The sequence below is a fragment of the Aythya marila genome (genome assembly GCF_965140915.1).
Source record: "Aythya marila genome assembly, chromosome: 5".
NCBI lineage: Eukaryota > Metazoa > Chordata > Aves > Anseriformes > Anatidae > Aythya > Aythya marila.
The window spans coordinates 28,187,717-28,204,297 of NC_139046.1; the positions used below are offsets into that span (position 1 = coordinate 28,187,717).

At 39.9% G+C, this 16,581-nt stretch overlaps 1 protein-coding gene across 1 annotated transcript; it reads right to left on the minus strand.

Moving 5' to 3' along the window:
- Positions 1–288: 288 nt before the first annotated feature.
- DIO2 (iodothyronine deiodinase 2) lies at positions 289–15,028 on the minus strand. The gene is made up of 2 exons (XM_082760676.1): positions 14,298–15,028; positions 289–3,090 (listed from the first exon to the last, which is right to left on the minus strand). The coding sequence occupies exons 1-2, from the start codon at positions 14,517–14,519 to the stop codon at positions 2,473–2,475; spliced, it is 840 nt and encodes a 279-aa protein (XP_082616802.1). The 5' UTR covers positions 14,520–15,028; the 3' UTR covers positions 289–2,472.
- Positions 15,029–16,581: the final 1,553 nt, after the last annotated feature.

Below are 16,581 nucleotides of genomic sequence, written 5' to 3' on the forward strand. Positions count from 1 at the left end.
TTTCTGTTTTAATTTGTTTTTAAACATTTTTTTAAAAAATATTATTTTAGAATTCACCACCTCAAGAAATATTTAGGTCTCACAGTTCTGGATCAGCATCTCATAGGGATGAAACATTAGTGATCACATTAGACAAGATAGAAATAGCAAGGGCTGAAAAAAATAAAAATCCAGAAGAAATTATTGCACCTTCCCCTGAAGTATCCTATACAGTCAGAGGCAGGACACTGGATTAAATAAACTACATAATTTGGCTATGTTACTGGTTTTACAATATTAGATTTAAAATTTTCGGTTATATATCCCAGTTAGTCATGAAAATGTATAGCAAACTTTCATACTGAGCAATGAGTTATAGTAACATTAGTGAATGGAAGGACAGAATGGTGATTATTATCGGCCTTAGACACCATTTATGCATATGTGTATGTATACAATATTCATATATATATGTATACATACATAAGCACACACATTTTCTGAGAAACAGGGATCAACAGAAGGCCTCATTACACCCCTCTTCTGACAGACTTTACCAGACATAAGCGCACTTGTGTATGCTTAACATTGTGCAGAGGAAAATATGAGAAGAAAGGGAAATATGAACTTGAATATGATAGAAATCACTCATATTACTGTCATTATTTTAGATCTGTGCTTGAAAATACATTTCCAAATATCTTGTATATTGGCTAACTTGACCAACAGCCAAAAAAAAAAAAAAATAAGGGGACATCTTGAAAATTAAAATATTTATGTATGCATTTTCTGTTCTTCCCTGTGTTAGTACTAATATGTCATTTTCTTGATAACTGGCAGGATGAGAAAGTAAAAGAGCTAATTTGATTTTTGCCACTTACCCCGTTTATTCTGCCAAAGTTGAGAAAAAACTTGGATAGTCCATCTCCTCTTATGGGTTTTCACTTCTCAGCTCTATCAGTTTAGTTCATTGTAAACATGCCCTTTCATCAGGCTTGATTATATTATTTTTGTTTTAAAAATATCTAAATTTAATGTCTACTCTGAATTGACAGCATCTCAATTAAAATAGATAGATAATTAAAATAGAAAGATAATTTAAATAATTCCTCAAACCCATTCTTATGAAAATTCTGTCATCTTTTACACTTATTCATGTTGATTCACACTATTTGTCCTCCCTGTTTCTCTGAGAAGGCTGTTGAGAACAGGAGTGAAACACAGACTATCATCTCATCCAACAGCAGAAGTGCAACTCATGAATTCTGAGGCTGAAAATCACTTAACTTTCAGCTAAACTAATCTAGCTGAATCTATAAACTATTTGTGGGTCATCTAAGACAGCAAAAATCAGCACGACTACATTTGACAAAGTAAATAACAGGATAGGTTTCCATTTCAGTGAGGTAATGTATGTTGTGTATAAGTTTCCCCATTGCCAAAATACATCTGTATGGTCGTTAACTCAAATAAAAAATAAAAACAAAAGAAAGAGAAATAAGTTACTTTTTAAAAGCTAAAAATGAAATTACATTTAAGCCTATTGCTAGACAGAAAGAGATCAGGGTGGGAGGGGAAGGGGGGAGGAGGGAAGAGGGAGGAAAACCAGAGAATATTGATAAACACACGCTGCTGTAAGAACCGAGAGATGGCATCAGGAGAGTTTTGTCTCATGACACCACTTCTAAATGGTTCTCACTGTGTTGTTACAAATAGTCCAAGTTTTTCAGTTTTTGAAGTGGATCGTATAGGGTTTATTTGATCACCTTTCTCTTTTTTGGTACGACTTCAAAGATTTTAACATTTTTCTTGGCAGGCACAGGCCTACCTACTGGATGCAAATATGTAGATGGAATTACATAGTTAATATGCTGTGCAGAGGTGTCCATAGAGAGTACAAATACCAGCATACAATGTTTCATCTTGATCTGAGCAGCCATCTGCATGCATGATGCATTGAATGGTGGTTCCTGTAGCCTCTGAACAAGAAAATCTCTACCAGGAGGGAAGGCTTGCCACACTCGACTGCATTTCTATGCAAAGTAATTGCAAGCCCCTGGCTCCTCCAAAGTTGCTTGCATTGGCCACAGGAGGGTAAAGAAGAGTTTCTGATGAAATGCACGGTATTGCCTTTCCATAGATTGTCTTCCAGGCAGCAGAGCTTCCAGCTCACCCCAGGGCCGACACTTCATGAGATGGATTCTTCTGGGAGACAGCTCTTTCTTATCTCACCACTCTTCCTGCTCAACTGCAGCACCTTTTCGTAGGAGCCTCTTCACCTGTCCCATAGGGAGCGCAAGAGTGGGATATTTTTCTTCATACAATAATGTTTCTGTGGAGTTAGTTCTTTATTTTTTTTTAGTTTTCTTTTCCTAGTTAATGTTCATTTGACCTTTTTATCAAATGTGTTCTCCTGCAATCATCTGAAAAACCTTATTCAAACTAGCATGTTTTCATTTGTGTTTTGTTTTTGTTTTTCCCTTTTACATCACCTTAAAGGGACACACCTGTTGACGCATCTTCTTTCAGAAATGGATTTCATCTTTTGCTGAAGTTTTGTTCCAACCAAAGCCGAACCTCCTGCAGATTGTAGAAAAAGGGGCCTTTGCCTCCTAGATAGGCAATTTTTTGTCTCTGCACAATGCATACTCGCTCAAATGAAACCCCATAGGCCACATTGGCATTATTGTCCATGCAGTCAGCCACCACCTGACACTGAGGTGGCAAGGAGAAGCGCTCTAGGAGTTGGTGAGCAGCTGCGCATCGATCTTCCTGGTTTCTGTGTTTCTTAACTTCAAATGAAGAAGGAGAGATTCCAGGGGCAGCCCAGCCATCTGATGGGTGAGCCTCATCAATGTAGACCAACAGAAAGTCAGCCACACCAGAGAACTCTTCCACCAGCTTGCTGAAGGCCGACAGCTGGCTTGTGAATGGTGGTCAGGTAGCTGAACCAAAGTTGACCACCAGTGGCCGCTCAGAGTCGGCAAAATCCAGAAGGTGGCATTTGGTTCCACACTTGCCACCAACATTCTTCCAGCTGCTACTGCTGCCATCGCTGCCCTTGGCTATGTGGATTACACTGGAGTTTGGGGCTTCTCCTCCCAATTTGACCTGACAGCAGAACAAATGAAAATATAGCAAGTTAGTGTGACTTGCTTGTCCAGTATCCTTTATGATTACTGTATTCAAATCAATAGTTACCTGTTCAAATACAAACTGCCCACATGGACACTAGCATTGGGATTCTAGATAGAGCAAATCATCAATAACAGTAGCCTCAAAAAGTTCATCCTGTCCAACCCCACTCACAGAGCAGGGAAATGTGGCCTTCCTGATAGGTATACTACAGCATTAGGGTTACAAAAGTGGTTCCAAAACCTGTCTTATCCTGTCTACCACACATGTAGTCCTGTCAGCCTTATGTATTTGCAGACTCTAAATTGCTTTCAGGCAGACTACTTTCCATTTCTTCTCTCTTTTATTTATTTATTTTTTTTTCTGTGACAGTTACTTCCTATGTCTCATAAGCTACACCTGTTTATGCACTCCAGATGTTTGCTTTTCCTAAACCATCATAACTGTTTTGGTAAACTATAGGCCAGGACTAGGAGTTGATGAGGAGTTAGCTACTGAGCAGTTATAATGCCTAAGTCCTATTTTCAGCCTTTCTAGTTGTTCCGCATCATGGCTTTGTGTACTTCACCAGTCCAAGCTGAATCTGTCACTTTGCACTTGGCCAGCATCTCACATTTCCAAGCCATTTTTCCAATTTTTCAAAATCATTCTGCATTGTATTCCTGACCTTCAAAACACATGCAGTGCCTCTCAATTGTGAGAGGTTTGCAGATTCCATGTATATATTCTCTTCCATTCTGCAGTCCAGTGATGAAAATACTCAAGTACTAAACACAAGAGAGATCCCTGCAGACAGCCACTCAGTACATCATTCTGTGGACCATTAATGACTGTGCTCCTCAAAGCGTTTTCTAACCACTTTGCTGTACTTTGATTAGAGTGACACATTTCCTTCCAATGGAATTCTTCTCTGTAAGACTGAGAGAAAAGCAGCAAAAAAAGAAGAAACTTTATAAGATAGCTGAAGTATGATGAAATAAAAGTTAACTGTTCTCAGATCTAATCCCTGGATCTAACTCAGATCCAACAGGCAATTATGGAAAAGTCATTTTGCTTGACTGTTTCAATTTCCCTTCCTACAGAATGAAGGCAGAATATATACATCTCACAGAGGGGACTGCCAGAATAAGGTGGAGCCTGCAGAGGGCTCCAAGATCCTTAGCTGATAACTGCTATAGAACCACAAAATATTACTACATAAGACAATTAGTTTTAATGAGCTCTGCCACAGCAATTCCTATGTATCTGCCTTTAACATCAAGCTCTAGTAGAACTATGCAATTATCCCTTTATATTTCTCAAACTCTTTCTCTCTCTGTCTCCTGTCTATTTGATTATGTTCAGAAGTGTTGCTTTGATGGACACATACAGGGCCAAATTCTGAATTCCTTCATATTTCATCCATTTCTTTCTCAAGCTACACTACAAATGAAGTCAATAGAAGTGAACAATTAATTATAACCGTGTAAAATGTGAATAAATTACTGATTTGGGGGTGAATTTTTAATCTACATTTCATGCTAGGGTATTCTGATTAGTCAGATACAGTAAGAAGATATATTAATAGCTGTATAGTTAACTGATGCGATTGCTGCTGCACACATTTCTAGAGACAAGTATATTGTATATGTTGGGTCTTCCACTTCCCCCCAGAAACCTGACTGCCCTGAACAAATCTATAGTTATCATTACTCAGCATTATTTCATCAGAATGTCCATAGAAACGGAGTCTAACTAAAGTAGATTTTGTAAGACCCTCTCCTTAAAGATGCCAGATTTCAGACTTGCATGAGAAGGTCTCACAGCATGTTGACACAGGACATAAACATAATTTCAGCTATTTTCTGTTGGGCACATTGAGACAAAACATGGTGTCCTTCACTCAGAGAACAGCAAGAGAGAGAACCACAGAAAGACCAACAGAGACCCATGAATCTCTCCAGGCTGAGCACACAGTGATGGCATCACTGAAAGCAACAAAGCTGTAATGACAGGCAAGGGGAGCAAGTGCTGCCCCAGGAAACCACCACCTTCCATGGCCCCTGTAAACCTGCATCTGCAGCATGTGTTATCTGCTAGAGCTCTGGTAACAGTTCAAAAAAAAAAAAAATGAAAGACAGAAAGGAAGAAAGAGAGAGAGAAAGAGGAGGGAGGAAGGGAGGAAAGAAAAGCCTCATGCTCATTTACCTTTGAAAGGAAGCAAAGTTTGAAATAACTGAGGTCAGGATCTGCTGGGAGTGTGGTCTTTCCATTGAACTCAAGGAAGGAAAAATACTGAATCCTTGTTATTGAGAAGAAATTACGTCTCGCTAGAGAGGCAGGCTCAGAGACTCAGGGTATAATGTTTGTCCATGTTACAAGATATTCACCTTGTATCATTTAAGAGGTGCTGCTGCACGCCACCTACTCCTTTACAGGTAGCAGGTACTCTTCTGCAGAGCTGTTGAACATCTCATTTTTGTCTGCCATTCTATGCAGTAAGACAGGAAAAGCAGAAGTAAGGTAAAGGTCCAGATATGAGCAAGAAACACAGAGGTCATGATCATCTGTAGCTGATATAATCATCCTGAGGGCTGCATTTAATCCAAAACTAGCTAGACAACTCCAGAGATTTAAATTGGTAACTTGCAAAAAAAGGCACATCCCAAAAAACCCAACACCTGCACATCTGCACAAACACTAGGTGTGTGTCCCGTCCCCCCCCCCCCCCCCCCCCGTCCTCGCCCTCCCCCCCAGAAAGCTTAACTGTTCTTGCACTACCAAGTGATTGCTTTTTTAGAGCTGAGTTGCCCAAAATATGTCTTTTGGGCAAAGCCTGACATGTAAGCATCTGTGCTGCACCCACTCACTGGATGAATAATGGACCTCAGTATTTAGGAGCGTGTGCTCAACCAGTCAAGGAAAAGAAGTAATCGCATGTGATTTATCTCATAAATCACAATTAAGCAACACGCTTCGGATTCCTGATATTTGCTGGCACTGTTGAGAGAAGAAAAATAAAGGTAAAAAGGGCAGAACTAAAAAAATAAGAACAATGAACAGGAGTTGCTCAGGTGACAAGAAACGTCTGAGCAGCTGCTCCCCTGACATTTCTGGCTTTATTTAACAGCAGTATTATGCCTGAAAATACTCTAACCAACAATAAAATCTTTAATTGTGAAACCACAGTCTGCTTCTTGAATATCTTTATGCAGAAAGAGGCTAAATATCCTAAGTTCCTCATTACCAACTCTTTCCTCGGATCTACCAAATGTTTCTTTTCCTAAGCAAGTTTGCAAACCCTGAAAGAACAGACTAACAAATGCACTCCCATTGAACACCAGCATGAGAATGCCTTTCAAGTACTATTTTAACACTGATACCAATGGGGGCAATGCATTTCACTATTCTCCAATGACGCAAGTTTGTATTCTCTTGTACTTCTTATTGACCAAAAAACGGATGGATTTAAGAAATAAAGTACAACTACGTCCAATGTCACCTTATAGCAGTTTCTCTTTATTTCCCACAGCCACAAAGTAAGTCTCATGGCCGCAGGTTACCTATCACGTTAATTTTTGTCTCTAGGAGTGCTTGCGTTGTATTTTTTTTCCCTCTTAATGAGACATCCTTGCCAAGAGGGCATTCACAAGGCATTTTCTGCTCTTGCAGAGGAGTAATTAGGTCGGTGCCTTGTTCCATGCCAGTGTCAGGCACTCCAAAAAGCCGCCCTGCCCAGTCGTTAATGCTTAAACATAAGCAGCGGCATCTCTACTAATTGGTCTTGATGAAGCGCTGACGTTCCCAAAGGGACTCTTTATTTCACCAGGCTCGGGAACCGATTGACACAGGATGACAATATCATCTTTGCTGATCATCTGCATTGTGGGCCTTGGCTGTCTTCTTTGTTGTTATTTATTGAAAGAAAAAATAGCTCTTGGAAAAGAAAATCAACACACACAAACACACACACAAAAAAATGCATTCAGCCAAACCACTTTTGAAATCTTACACAAAGGCAGGCAAAATATATGTTCTGAGAAACAAACCAGCAGAATTTCCCTCACACGCAATCCAGTATTTCTATAATCACGTACTTGTGTGTGTGTGGAGATTTGTGTGTTCAGCCGCCAGCCTTCTGGGCAGCAGGCTGAGGTGGAAACCAAACAAGGTAGTCCAACCACGTGTGCGAGCCAGCCCAGCCATCAGCAAGAGCAAGAGCCAGCCTGGCAATAAAGCATCAGCTTGCATCGTTTGAGTGAATTCTGCGTCAGCTTGACAGCCTTGGTACTGCATCTCCTCCTCTGAGTCTGCACACAGAGCAAAAAGGGAGCAGGGCTGCTGATGTTTTAGCATGCAGACTGCAAAACGGAGGAGACTCAGGAGTGGGAAAGAAAGCCCTATTCATAAACTACGGGCTAGAAATAGTGCATACTGCTAACTTTGTACATGCTATACAAGGATGAGGAAAAGTCCCATGGACAAAACATCGCCTTCTCATTTACCTTTTCTTTTTTGTTGCTTTGCTTTTATCAGGTTTAGCATAACCCTCCTGGGATCCAGTGCACTGAAATATAGCTTTTCATTCCCTGCATGAGAGATTTTCAAACAGTTTGGCAGACCCATCAGGCTGTGTCAACCCCCTAAAGAAAATAGGTGTTGCCAGACAATTAGCAGTCTGTGATATTAGCTATTTAAATGCAGACATGCTGTGATTGGGACTGGAGTCCAGCAGTTCATTATGAACTGAGTCCCTAGAGCTTTTTGCTCCTTTGCAAATTCCATGCTTTTCTTTGATTTGATTCCATTCAGCTAAACATAGCCTGCAAACAGCCTGATATTTCTCATTGCTTCATCCAAATCATAATCAGACTCTGGCTACAGAAGTGTACATATTATTATTTTTGTTTTCTCTTTTTATACGTCCCAGAGTTGTGCAGTGGATAAAAATTACAGGAGGCTCTTTTTAGGAGTAGTGTACAGGAATGGGAACTCTTCATTTATCATGTGGAGATGGCAGTTTGCTTTAAGAAACTCGAGTACCCGAATTGGAGGGCAGAGATTGGAATTTGCTAGAGTTCTTCCAGAGTCCAGAGTCTTTATTTAGGATCAGGTGTGTGAAGCTGAGGAAGGGAAGTGGGAGACAAATTAAAAGGTCACAGTCCAGATAAAAATAACTAGTCATATGCTGCCCTCTTTATTTAAAAACTGACAGTCCCACAAATGACCATGCAAGGCAGAAGGAAAATATAAAGGAGCCTTTTGCCTTGCACTCTTATAAAGAAAAAGGACAGTTTTAGTTCCTCTGATCTACAGGGAGCCTGTAGAAACATTTCTTATAGCTCATGATCCCCTAAAGATGGGAGCATGGCCTATGACATTGTGGCTTTTGGGACACCGTGACCTGCAGGATGCTGGCTACCCCCATGAACCCTACCTACAGATGCCAGAGGCCTTCACCAGTCTGTATTAACCACCAGATCCTGGGTAATGGACATTTGAGGCACACTTGAAAGTAGTCTGAAGGATTATTTATTCTTTTTCCTCAGCTTTAGTACTGTGTAAATTCACAGTGCTGTTTTGCTTTGTTTTGTTTGTTTTTTGTGTGGTTTTTTTTTTTTTTTTTTTTTGGAGAGGCAGGGCTGGGATGCAAGGACTGTGTGCAATCCTTTTCCTGGATGGTACACATTAGCTAGTTTTCATGTGGCTATTACAGCCAAAGGAGGGTCTCACAAGGGTTTCATAAAAAGGTAAGCAGTCCTTTCCATCGGTTCAAGAGAGTTTTTTTCCTACATAAGAGTGAAAACAGAAGACTGCACAGAGAAAGTGCAGAAGAAATGTAAATCCTCAAAATGAAATGGGCATGTTGAGACCCCATCAAGAACTGGAGTCACCATATTATTTTTCCTACTCTTTGTCTGCCTTGAATGTTTGAACTGTAAGCTCCTTGGGAAAAACTGTCTGCTGCTCTTGTTTAGGACATTGCCTAGCACAATGGGTTCCTGATCTAGGTTGGTCCCCAGACAGTGCTATAACAAACATGATTATATATTAATAAAAATGACAATGTTTTAATAATAATGCCAATGACAAGCCCAAATCCTGTTGAATTTATGTTCCAAACACTGCAGGAAAGGTTTTAATTGTGGTTTTGTTTTGGGCTTTTTTTTCATTTCTTTCATGATTGTTTTTATTTGAAAATGTCAATGAAAACAATTCTGCTAACTCTGAACTTTGTAAAACCAATGAAAGCTTTTAATAACACACAATGTCTAGCTCTAAACCCTGAAACTATGTAGCATTCTCTCTGATCTTTAAAGGATGTCACCAAAAAGCAGAGAGATACTGGACAGACAAAGAGCAAGTAAAGCATGGTGGTTTTCTATTACCTTCATATACTGCTTTGTGACAACATTGCATAGCACACACTTAACATCTCAAAAGATGAGAGTTTTCCTCTTCTGTGTGATGATTTTTACTTTTAAGTATAAATGTGCCTATTAGGCAGGCAGAAGTAGCCAAAGGCAAAACAAGTGTGCATCCTTGCAGTGTCAGGAAGATCTCGCTGGGCATTACTGAACCACTCTACTTGCTGCTGAGCCCAGAAGTAAGCCCAGGCTCTTAAGCTGGGACCCTGTGCTGGACCTTCCCTCTCTGCTGGGCTTGTCATGCCAAAGCTTGCTGCTGTCCCATTACAGAGACAGCCAAAAGCTGTAGAACTACATGCACACACCCATTACCATGCCCCTGTGGAAATTCCATCATCCTTCTGAGGACTGTAATGCACATGTAATGCACACATGTCTATGCACATGTGCTTTGTATGCCCACAGGTGGACTGCTCAGCATTTGGCTGCATCAGAAAGATGACATTGAAAAAAATACCTGGCATAGATCTTTCCCAAAGAAACACACTAGGTTGGAGAAGAGGGAGGATTTCCTCTAGGGTAGTCTTATAGATCTGTGCAGGGAGCCAGGAGCAGAAACTGTGCTGCCAAAACACAAAGCTCATATCTGGCACTGAAAATTGACAGATAAGGCCTTACCACTGGGTGCTGATATGGAAAAACATTTTTGTACCCATTTTAAAAGCATCTTAGGATAACAATTTCTCACCTTTGAAATCCTAGAAATTGGTCCCTGTACTAAATGAAGCATGGAGCTCACGGTGTGGGGGTGGGGGAGAATCTTTTCAAATGAAATACAATACTTCTTCAAAACCTCTCTAGCTTTTTCACTTTTTCTCTGGATTTCTGCAAGATACATGACATGTTCAACATCCATGATGTGATGCTTCACCGCATTCATATAGAGGGCCTATATAGAGCATGCAGAAGGCATACTAATATCCTCCCCAAAATCTCTTTTGTTTATAATCTCTTATTGGTGGTGTCCATGCATTCAATCTACACATAAATGTGTGTTTATACAAATACAGAGAAATGAGAGTGGACTGACTCTTTAAAGAGCAAATTACGTATGCCTGTGTGTGTATTTTTGCATTTATACACATACATTTATATACATATATATAGACAGATACACACATGTGTATGTAACTGTATACATACAAAAACATATGAATGTGTAAATACCTACACACATATACATACATGCTTTGCTCTTCAGGAGTCAATCCACTTGTTTCTGTAGATAAACAGAGCACAGCAGTAAATTAGAAAAATAACACCTAAATAAAACAGTTGCACTCTTCCACTTATATAAAGTTATTGTAGCTTGTCTACTAGCTCTACTTATGTCTTATGACAATTAATCTGGTCCTAAAGACTCCCTTGTTGAAGATTTGCTTGCCTCTTGGGAAAGTGTAGGAGGAAGATGTTCCTTACATTATAAATATGTTGCAGTGTAGACAATACCAACACTGAGTGTGACAGATAATGAACTCAAAGCTAAGGAAGTAAAAAGAAACATATTAATCTATGATAAAATTTACATATGAAAATAAACAAGATACCAGTCATTTTGATTCCAGTACAACAATAAAATGTGGAGAAAACAAATATAAAATCAGCCAATAAAAGAGAATACAGAAAGTACATACATCAGACTGTGCATTGCTTATCCACTGAGGATATTAAAATCTTCAACAGTTGCTAGGTAATCTTGCATATGAAATTAGTGCCTTAACAAAAGCAACACTTAGTAACAACAAAAAGCAGAACAAAAGGAAGTTGAAATCTGGGTAAAATATTTAAAAAATTCTAGAAGGGAAAGTGCATCAGAATAACTTATTTCAAATATACTCTACTTTAGCTATTCCCAGATCATCTCTTGTACACGCTTGTCTTGCAATAAAATTCCCTTAATTCTGGAACTGTCTGTGTGCTGTCAAGGCAGAGCTCCTTTCTTAGGATAAATTCACATTTAATCTAGAACCTAGTATTTACCCAGTGAGTTTTTCTGGAATGGCTTCCAGTAAATTTTCCTGTGAATATAAATAGTACATGAAGTACTTTTATGTAAAACTCTGTGAAACGTACTAAAAAGAGTTCTGTGTAAGTGACAAAACATTGTACAACCAAGAATAGTTACTGCTCTGGATACAGTCTTCTGCTAACTGGCAACGCTTCTGCTAAACTTTGGTCTGCCTCAACCATCTTCAATATTGCTATTCTAGCTGAAAAATGGTGATTATCTCATAAATGCTCCTAAATGGAATGAGCTTAAGCACCTGCCTAAGTACTTGACTAATACGTAACTTTATTTAGAAAACTGGAGAAATAAGCAATCACGGTTATGATATAGACTGCATTTTGTATCCTGATTCCATACAGTATTTTCATTTCCTACCTTCACTAACTGGCTAAGATTAAGATATGACAACTGGATGGTCCCATTTAGGAAAAGCTATTTTTGAGGAAAAGGATATTTTGTAGGACAACATTTAATACATTTCACTATTTTCTCATGCTCTTTAAACTCTTATGCTACAACAGTGTATATTTGATTGTTTTTTTCAATTCTACCAGTAGTTTTCCAGCTGAACAATTTTTTTCCCTCTTACCTAATGAATCAGCAGAAGACTCTCCTCTACTGTCCATATAATGACTCTCCTCCTTCTGCTATTACTCCTCAGCTTACTTGTCATCTCTATAGTTTGATCTCTACATTTATCTACCTCTCTGACAATAACAGTTTTTCAATAATCTTCTAGCCTTATGGTCCACAATTCTATAAAGAAAAAAGCCAAATAATTGTTGGTCAATTACTTTTGTCTTGAGGTTGGCGGGAATAGATTATTTCCCTTTTTGTAACAAGGTGAGAAAATCTGGTTATGTTTTTATGATTTTTTCTGCTGAGTCCACTGAGGCCCAGAATTTATTCTAAGGACTGTAGAGCTTAATTGACTTGGATAACCTAGATCATTTACTGGTGATAAGGAAGACACCTAAATTCAAGTTATGTGTTTCATTGCAAACACCAAAACTAACACAGAAACAGCCTACCTGTATCTTCTGCAGCTGATATCAACAGTACTGAAGGAAATGTAAAGTTTGACTTTAGAAAGTACAGAATGGCATGTATCTTCTTTATTTTAAATGATTTTATATTATTCAAGTAAAATAAGATTGAAGAAAATCCATGGATGAGTGGCTCCCTATAGCTCTATACCTTCTCTAGAACCTGGGCTGTATACAGGTTAAGATTTTGGGAAGCGGAAATCTGGCTGTTTCAGAGCTGTGCTACTGACTTCCACTGGAGTCTTGACCAAGTCATGCATTAACTGTCCTGTCTTGCCTGGTCTGTAAAACTGGAACAATAACGTTCACTGGCCCATTTAACGAGGCCACTGAAAAATTTACTTAATGCCTGTGAAGAGGCTAAAACCAGAAACTAAAAGGGTTAGGAGCATAGTGAGTTTCAGTATTCATCATTACTTCATTTGGGTAGCCAGCTGGCTGATTCCTAGGGTGGCAATAAGAGGTTGACCCATTTGGCAAAGACTACTGTTATTTATATTTGTCTTATACTGAAAATTAATGTCTCCGTGGCTTTGGTTTCAGGCTAAACAGCTTGTATTCCACATCACAAAGCCAGCAATCACCACCACCAGCTCTTCAGGTCTCTAGGTAAGAGCAAATTACAAAAGCCATTGAGGTGAGGTGAAAGGGGGGGGGGGGGGGGGTAATGTGACACAAAAAGAAATATTTCAGAAGACACAGAGCTATCATTTGGATAGGATCCCTATGACTTCATGACATCACATGAGGTATGTTAAATTAGATGGTCTAAATAAGACAACACATTAACAGACTAAGCACTGTTTTGGAAGCCACAGGGCTCTGAATCCAGCTCTTCTACTTACTAACTGGGTGGCCTGTAAAAGAAATTTCATCTTTTTGGGTCCACCTTTTCAATCTATAAAAGGGAACTATAACTACCTCCTGAGACCTGGGTAGCACCACTGGGTAATGTTTGTACATAACTTAAAAGGAAAAAAAAAAAAAAAAAAAGTACATGTTGCATAACTGCTATTAGCATTATTAACTTAAATCACCAGGCAGCTGTCCCTCAGCTAGTCCAGTTCATTTTTAATCTCTGACATGTCCCTCTGTCACTGCTTTCATGAGGAAAAAAAGGCTCACTGTTTCACTCCATGCAGTTTTACTACTAGATGGATGCTTCCTCCAATCTAAAATTTATTATATGAGTAAGAGAAATTGCCAGTGCAATGACAAAGGTTCATTTTTATCCTTTACGCTAATTAAAACAATTCTATCTGTGTCACGTAGATAACATCTGCATATCTAGAGCTGTGTCTCAAGATGCAGGCTGCATAATCTCTGAGGATCTCAGGTGGAAAACAAACGACAACTTTAAGAGCAGTGAGAGCATCGTGTAATTATTGTTACACGAAGAGCCTGAAGTACTTTATGAACGTGGTTATTCCTACCGGTGGGGAAACCGAGGCACGGCTGTAAAGTGGCTCGGCCGTGGCTACAACACAGAGTGCGAGTAATAGAGCAGAGCCGGCAACTCTCCAGTCTCCCCAGCTCTTAGCCCCCCTCTCCCACCCAGCTGAGCTTGGAAGAGGAGACACCGCGCTGCGTACACGCTCATCCCCTTCCCTTCCTTCCTTTCCTTCCCTTCCCCTCCGCGGCGGCGCCACGGCCAGCCCCCAGCGCTCGCCCACCCGCCGGGGCCGTTCCGGGGCCGGGGCCGTGCCGGTGCCCGGCACCCACCTGCTTGTAGGCGTCCAGGAGGAAGCTGTTCCAGACGCAGCGCAGCCCCTCCGAGGTGAGCATCCTCCGCCACTCGCCGCGCGCAGCCTTGGAGCGGCTCAGGAACAGCACCATGTGCTTCAGGAGGATCACAGAGTCATAGAGCGCAAGGAAGAGGCAATTGGAGAAAAAGACCGGCAAGATCTGAAGCGTGATCAGCAAATCCACACTTAGCAGACCCATCTTCCCCGCTGCTTCTCTTCTGCCGGATGACTTCAGCTCCCTTTTTTGCCCTGTGCCCTCATTTAGAAAAGTAAAGTAAAAAGCATTTTAAAAGCCTCTTTGCCCCCTCTCTGTCTCTCTCTTTCTTTAAAACGAGCAGAGATGGTTAAACACGAGCAGGCTGGTTAAAAGCGTAACTGCATGATACTCATTCAACTCGGAGCTGCCTCTTTCTCAGAAAGTAAGAAGTTAACAGAAATTCTTCCCTTAACCAGGAGACTTTCTGATTTTGTTGAAGAGAGAGGCAGCTGTGTTTCCAGTTCCCTGAAGTTACAAAATTTAAGCTGAGATTGTTAATTGTTAACTTTCCTGCACTATCCCATTGTTTCTCAGCTATTTAAGCACTGAGCAGACCTCTCATTTCTGTGTCAGGAAAGCTAGCTACCAGGTGCAACAATACATTTTTTTAAAAAGGTTTATGTACATAAACTTTCTGTTCCTCCCTCCTTCCCTCCCTCCTTCTCTCTTTCCCTCCCTCCCTCTCTGTTCCTGCCTTCCTCCTCTCTCCCTCTCTCTTGCTATCTGCCTATGGTGCAAAGTGCTTTCCCCTCTGGAGTCCCAGCTTGCTTCCCTGAAGCCTTTTATACATTCCCTGGCTAATTGCTGCAATAGAGAAATGAAACCCTAATCTTAGTAAAGATCTTGACGTCAATGTAAAAGAGGGCTTTACTTTGGCCAGGACTGCAGTGAATAGAAAAGTGAAATTCTCAAAACTTTTTTTTTTTTTTTTTTTTTTTTTTAAGAGAGGAGAAAAAAGAGAGAGACAGCAAGGGTGGAACTTTGCTTTGCTTTGAAAAGGAAGAAGAAAAAAAAACAATACGCTTCTGACTGCTCTTAAGAAATGCTTTCAAATTTTGGAAAAGGTATTTTCATATGACGTGGAAGGTGACACAGCAACGCAGGCTTCTGTTGTGGATGTTTTTTTTCTCATGGCTGTTTTTTTTCTTTGCCCTTTTGTCTTTTCCGGGAAGGTGTGTGAGGTGATGCATCCCAAGAAAGGGCACATTTATGTACATTTTCCTCCCACCTCCTTTAGGTACAACGTGTATAGTGTTTAAATATCTTTTGTTGTCTTCTAGGTACTTAAATGTAAGTAAACACCCAGCACTGACTTCATTTACTGATGTGTAAGAGAAGAAGATAAGAAAGAGAGAGAAAGGAGCTTTTGAAGGACTTGGAGTTTTTAAGCTGAATTACTCTTCTTAAAAATAAGATTACATCTTTAGATGTTGTTAATCAGTTGAACTTCAAGGACTGTAGTATTCCCCTATAATAACAATTTACATCCACTTGTCAAATAAGAACAAATAATTTTTGTTTAAAAGTTTATCTAAAAAAAAGTTTGCCCTGGCAGATCCACATGTGCTTTAACAACCATAAGCCTTCCTTGCAGCCCCATGCTGAAGGTTTTTGTTCATTTACTTATCTTTTTCAGCTCACCCCCTCCGCCCCCCCCCAATTTCAGTCCTCTTTCCAGATGATTTTTTCTTCATAAAGACTTAAAAAAATAAAAATAATAATTAAAAAAAAAAGTTTTAGCTTGCTTAGTGTAAATATTTAATTTATTTCATGTTGCAGACATCCATAATTTTGTTTTTGAGTGGATGTCTTCCCTAGGTGCTCTCTCCACCAGGTGCATTTCATTCCCACAGGGGCCAGCATGATGTCTAACCTCTGTCATCCAACATCCCTGATGAGTAGTTCAAGTTTCCTTCATTAACATGTCTCTTAGTCTTTGTCAGTCATCACCATCCTTCCACTGCTAGCAACTGCAAAAGTTAAAACACCATCCATCTTCTCTATTCTTGGGTCTTTTACTTTCATATGTTGTAATATCACTTGGGCTGCCACTACATAAGGATGCATACCTCTAGAAATGCACCCCATGTCTTGTCTTGGGTTCACCAAAGAAAAGTTTGTTTAGGAGGGACAGTACCAGGCATTTGCAAAAGATATCACCCAGACAGGATAACTTCCAGCAAGTGTTTACTCAGAAAAATAACTTTAAAAGGTTATGCACATT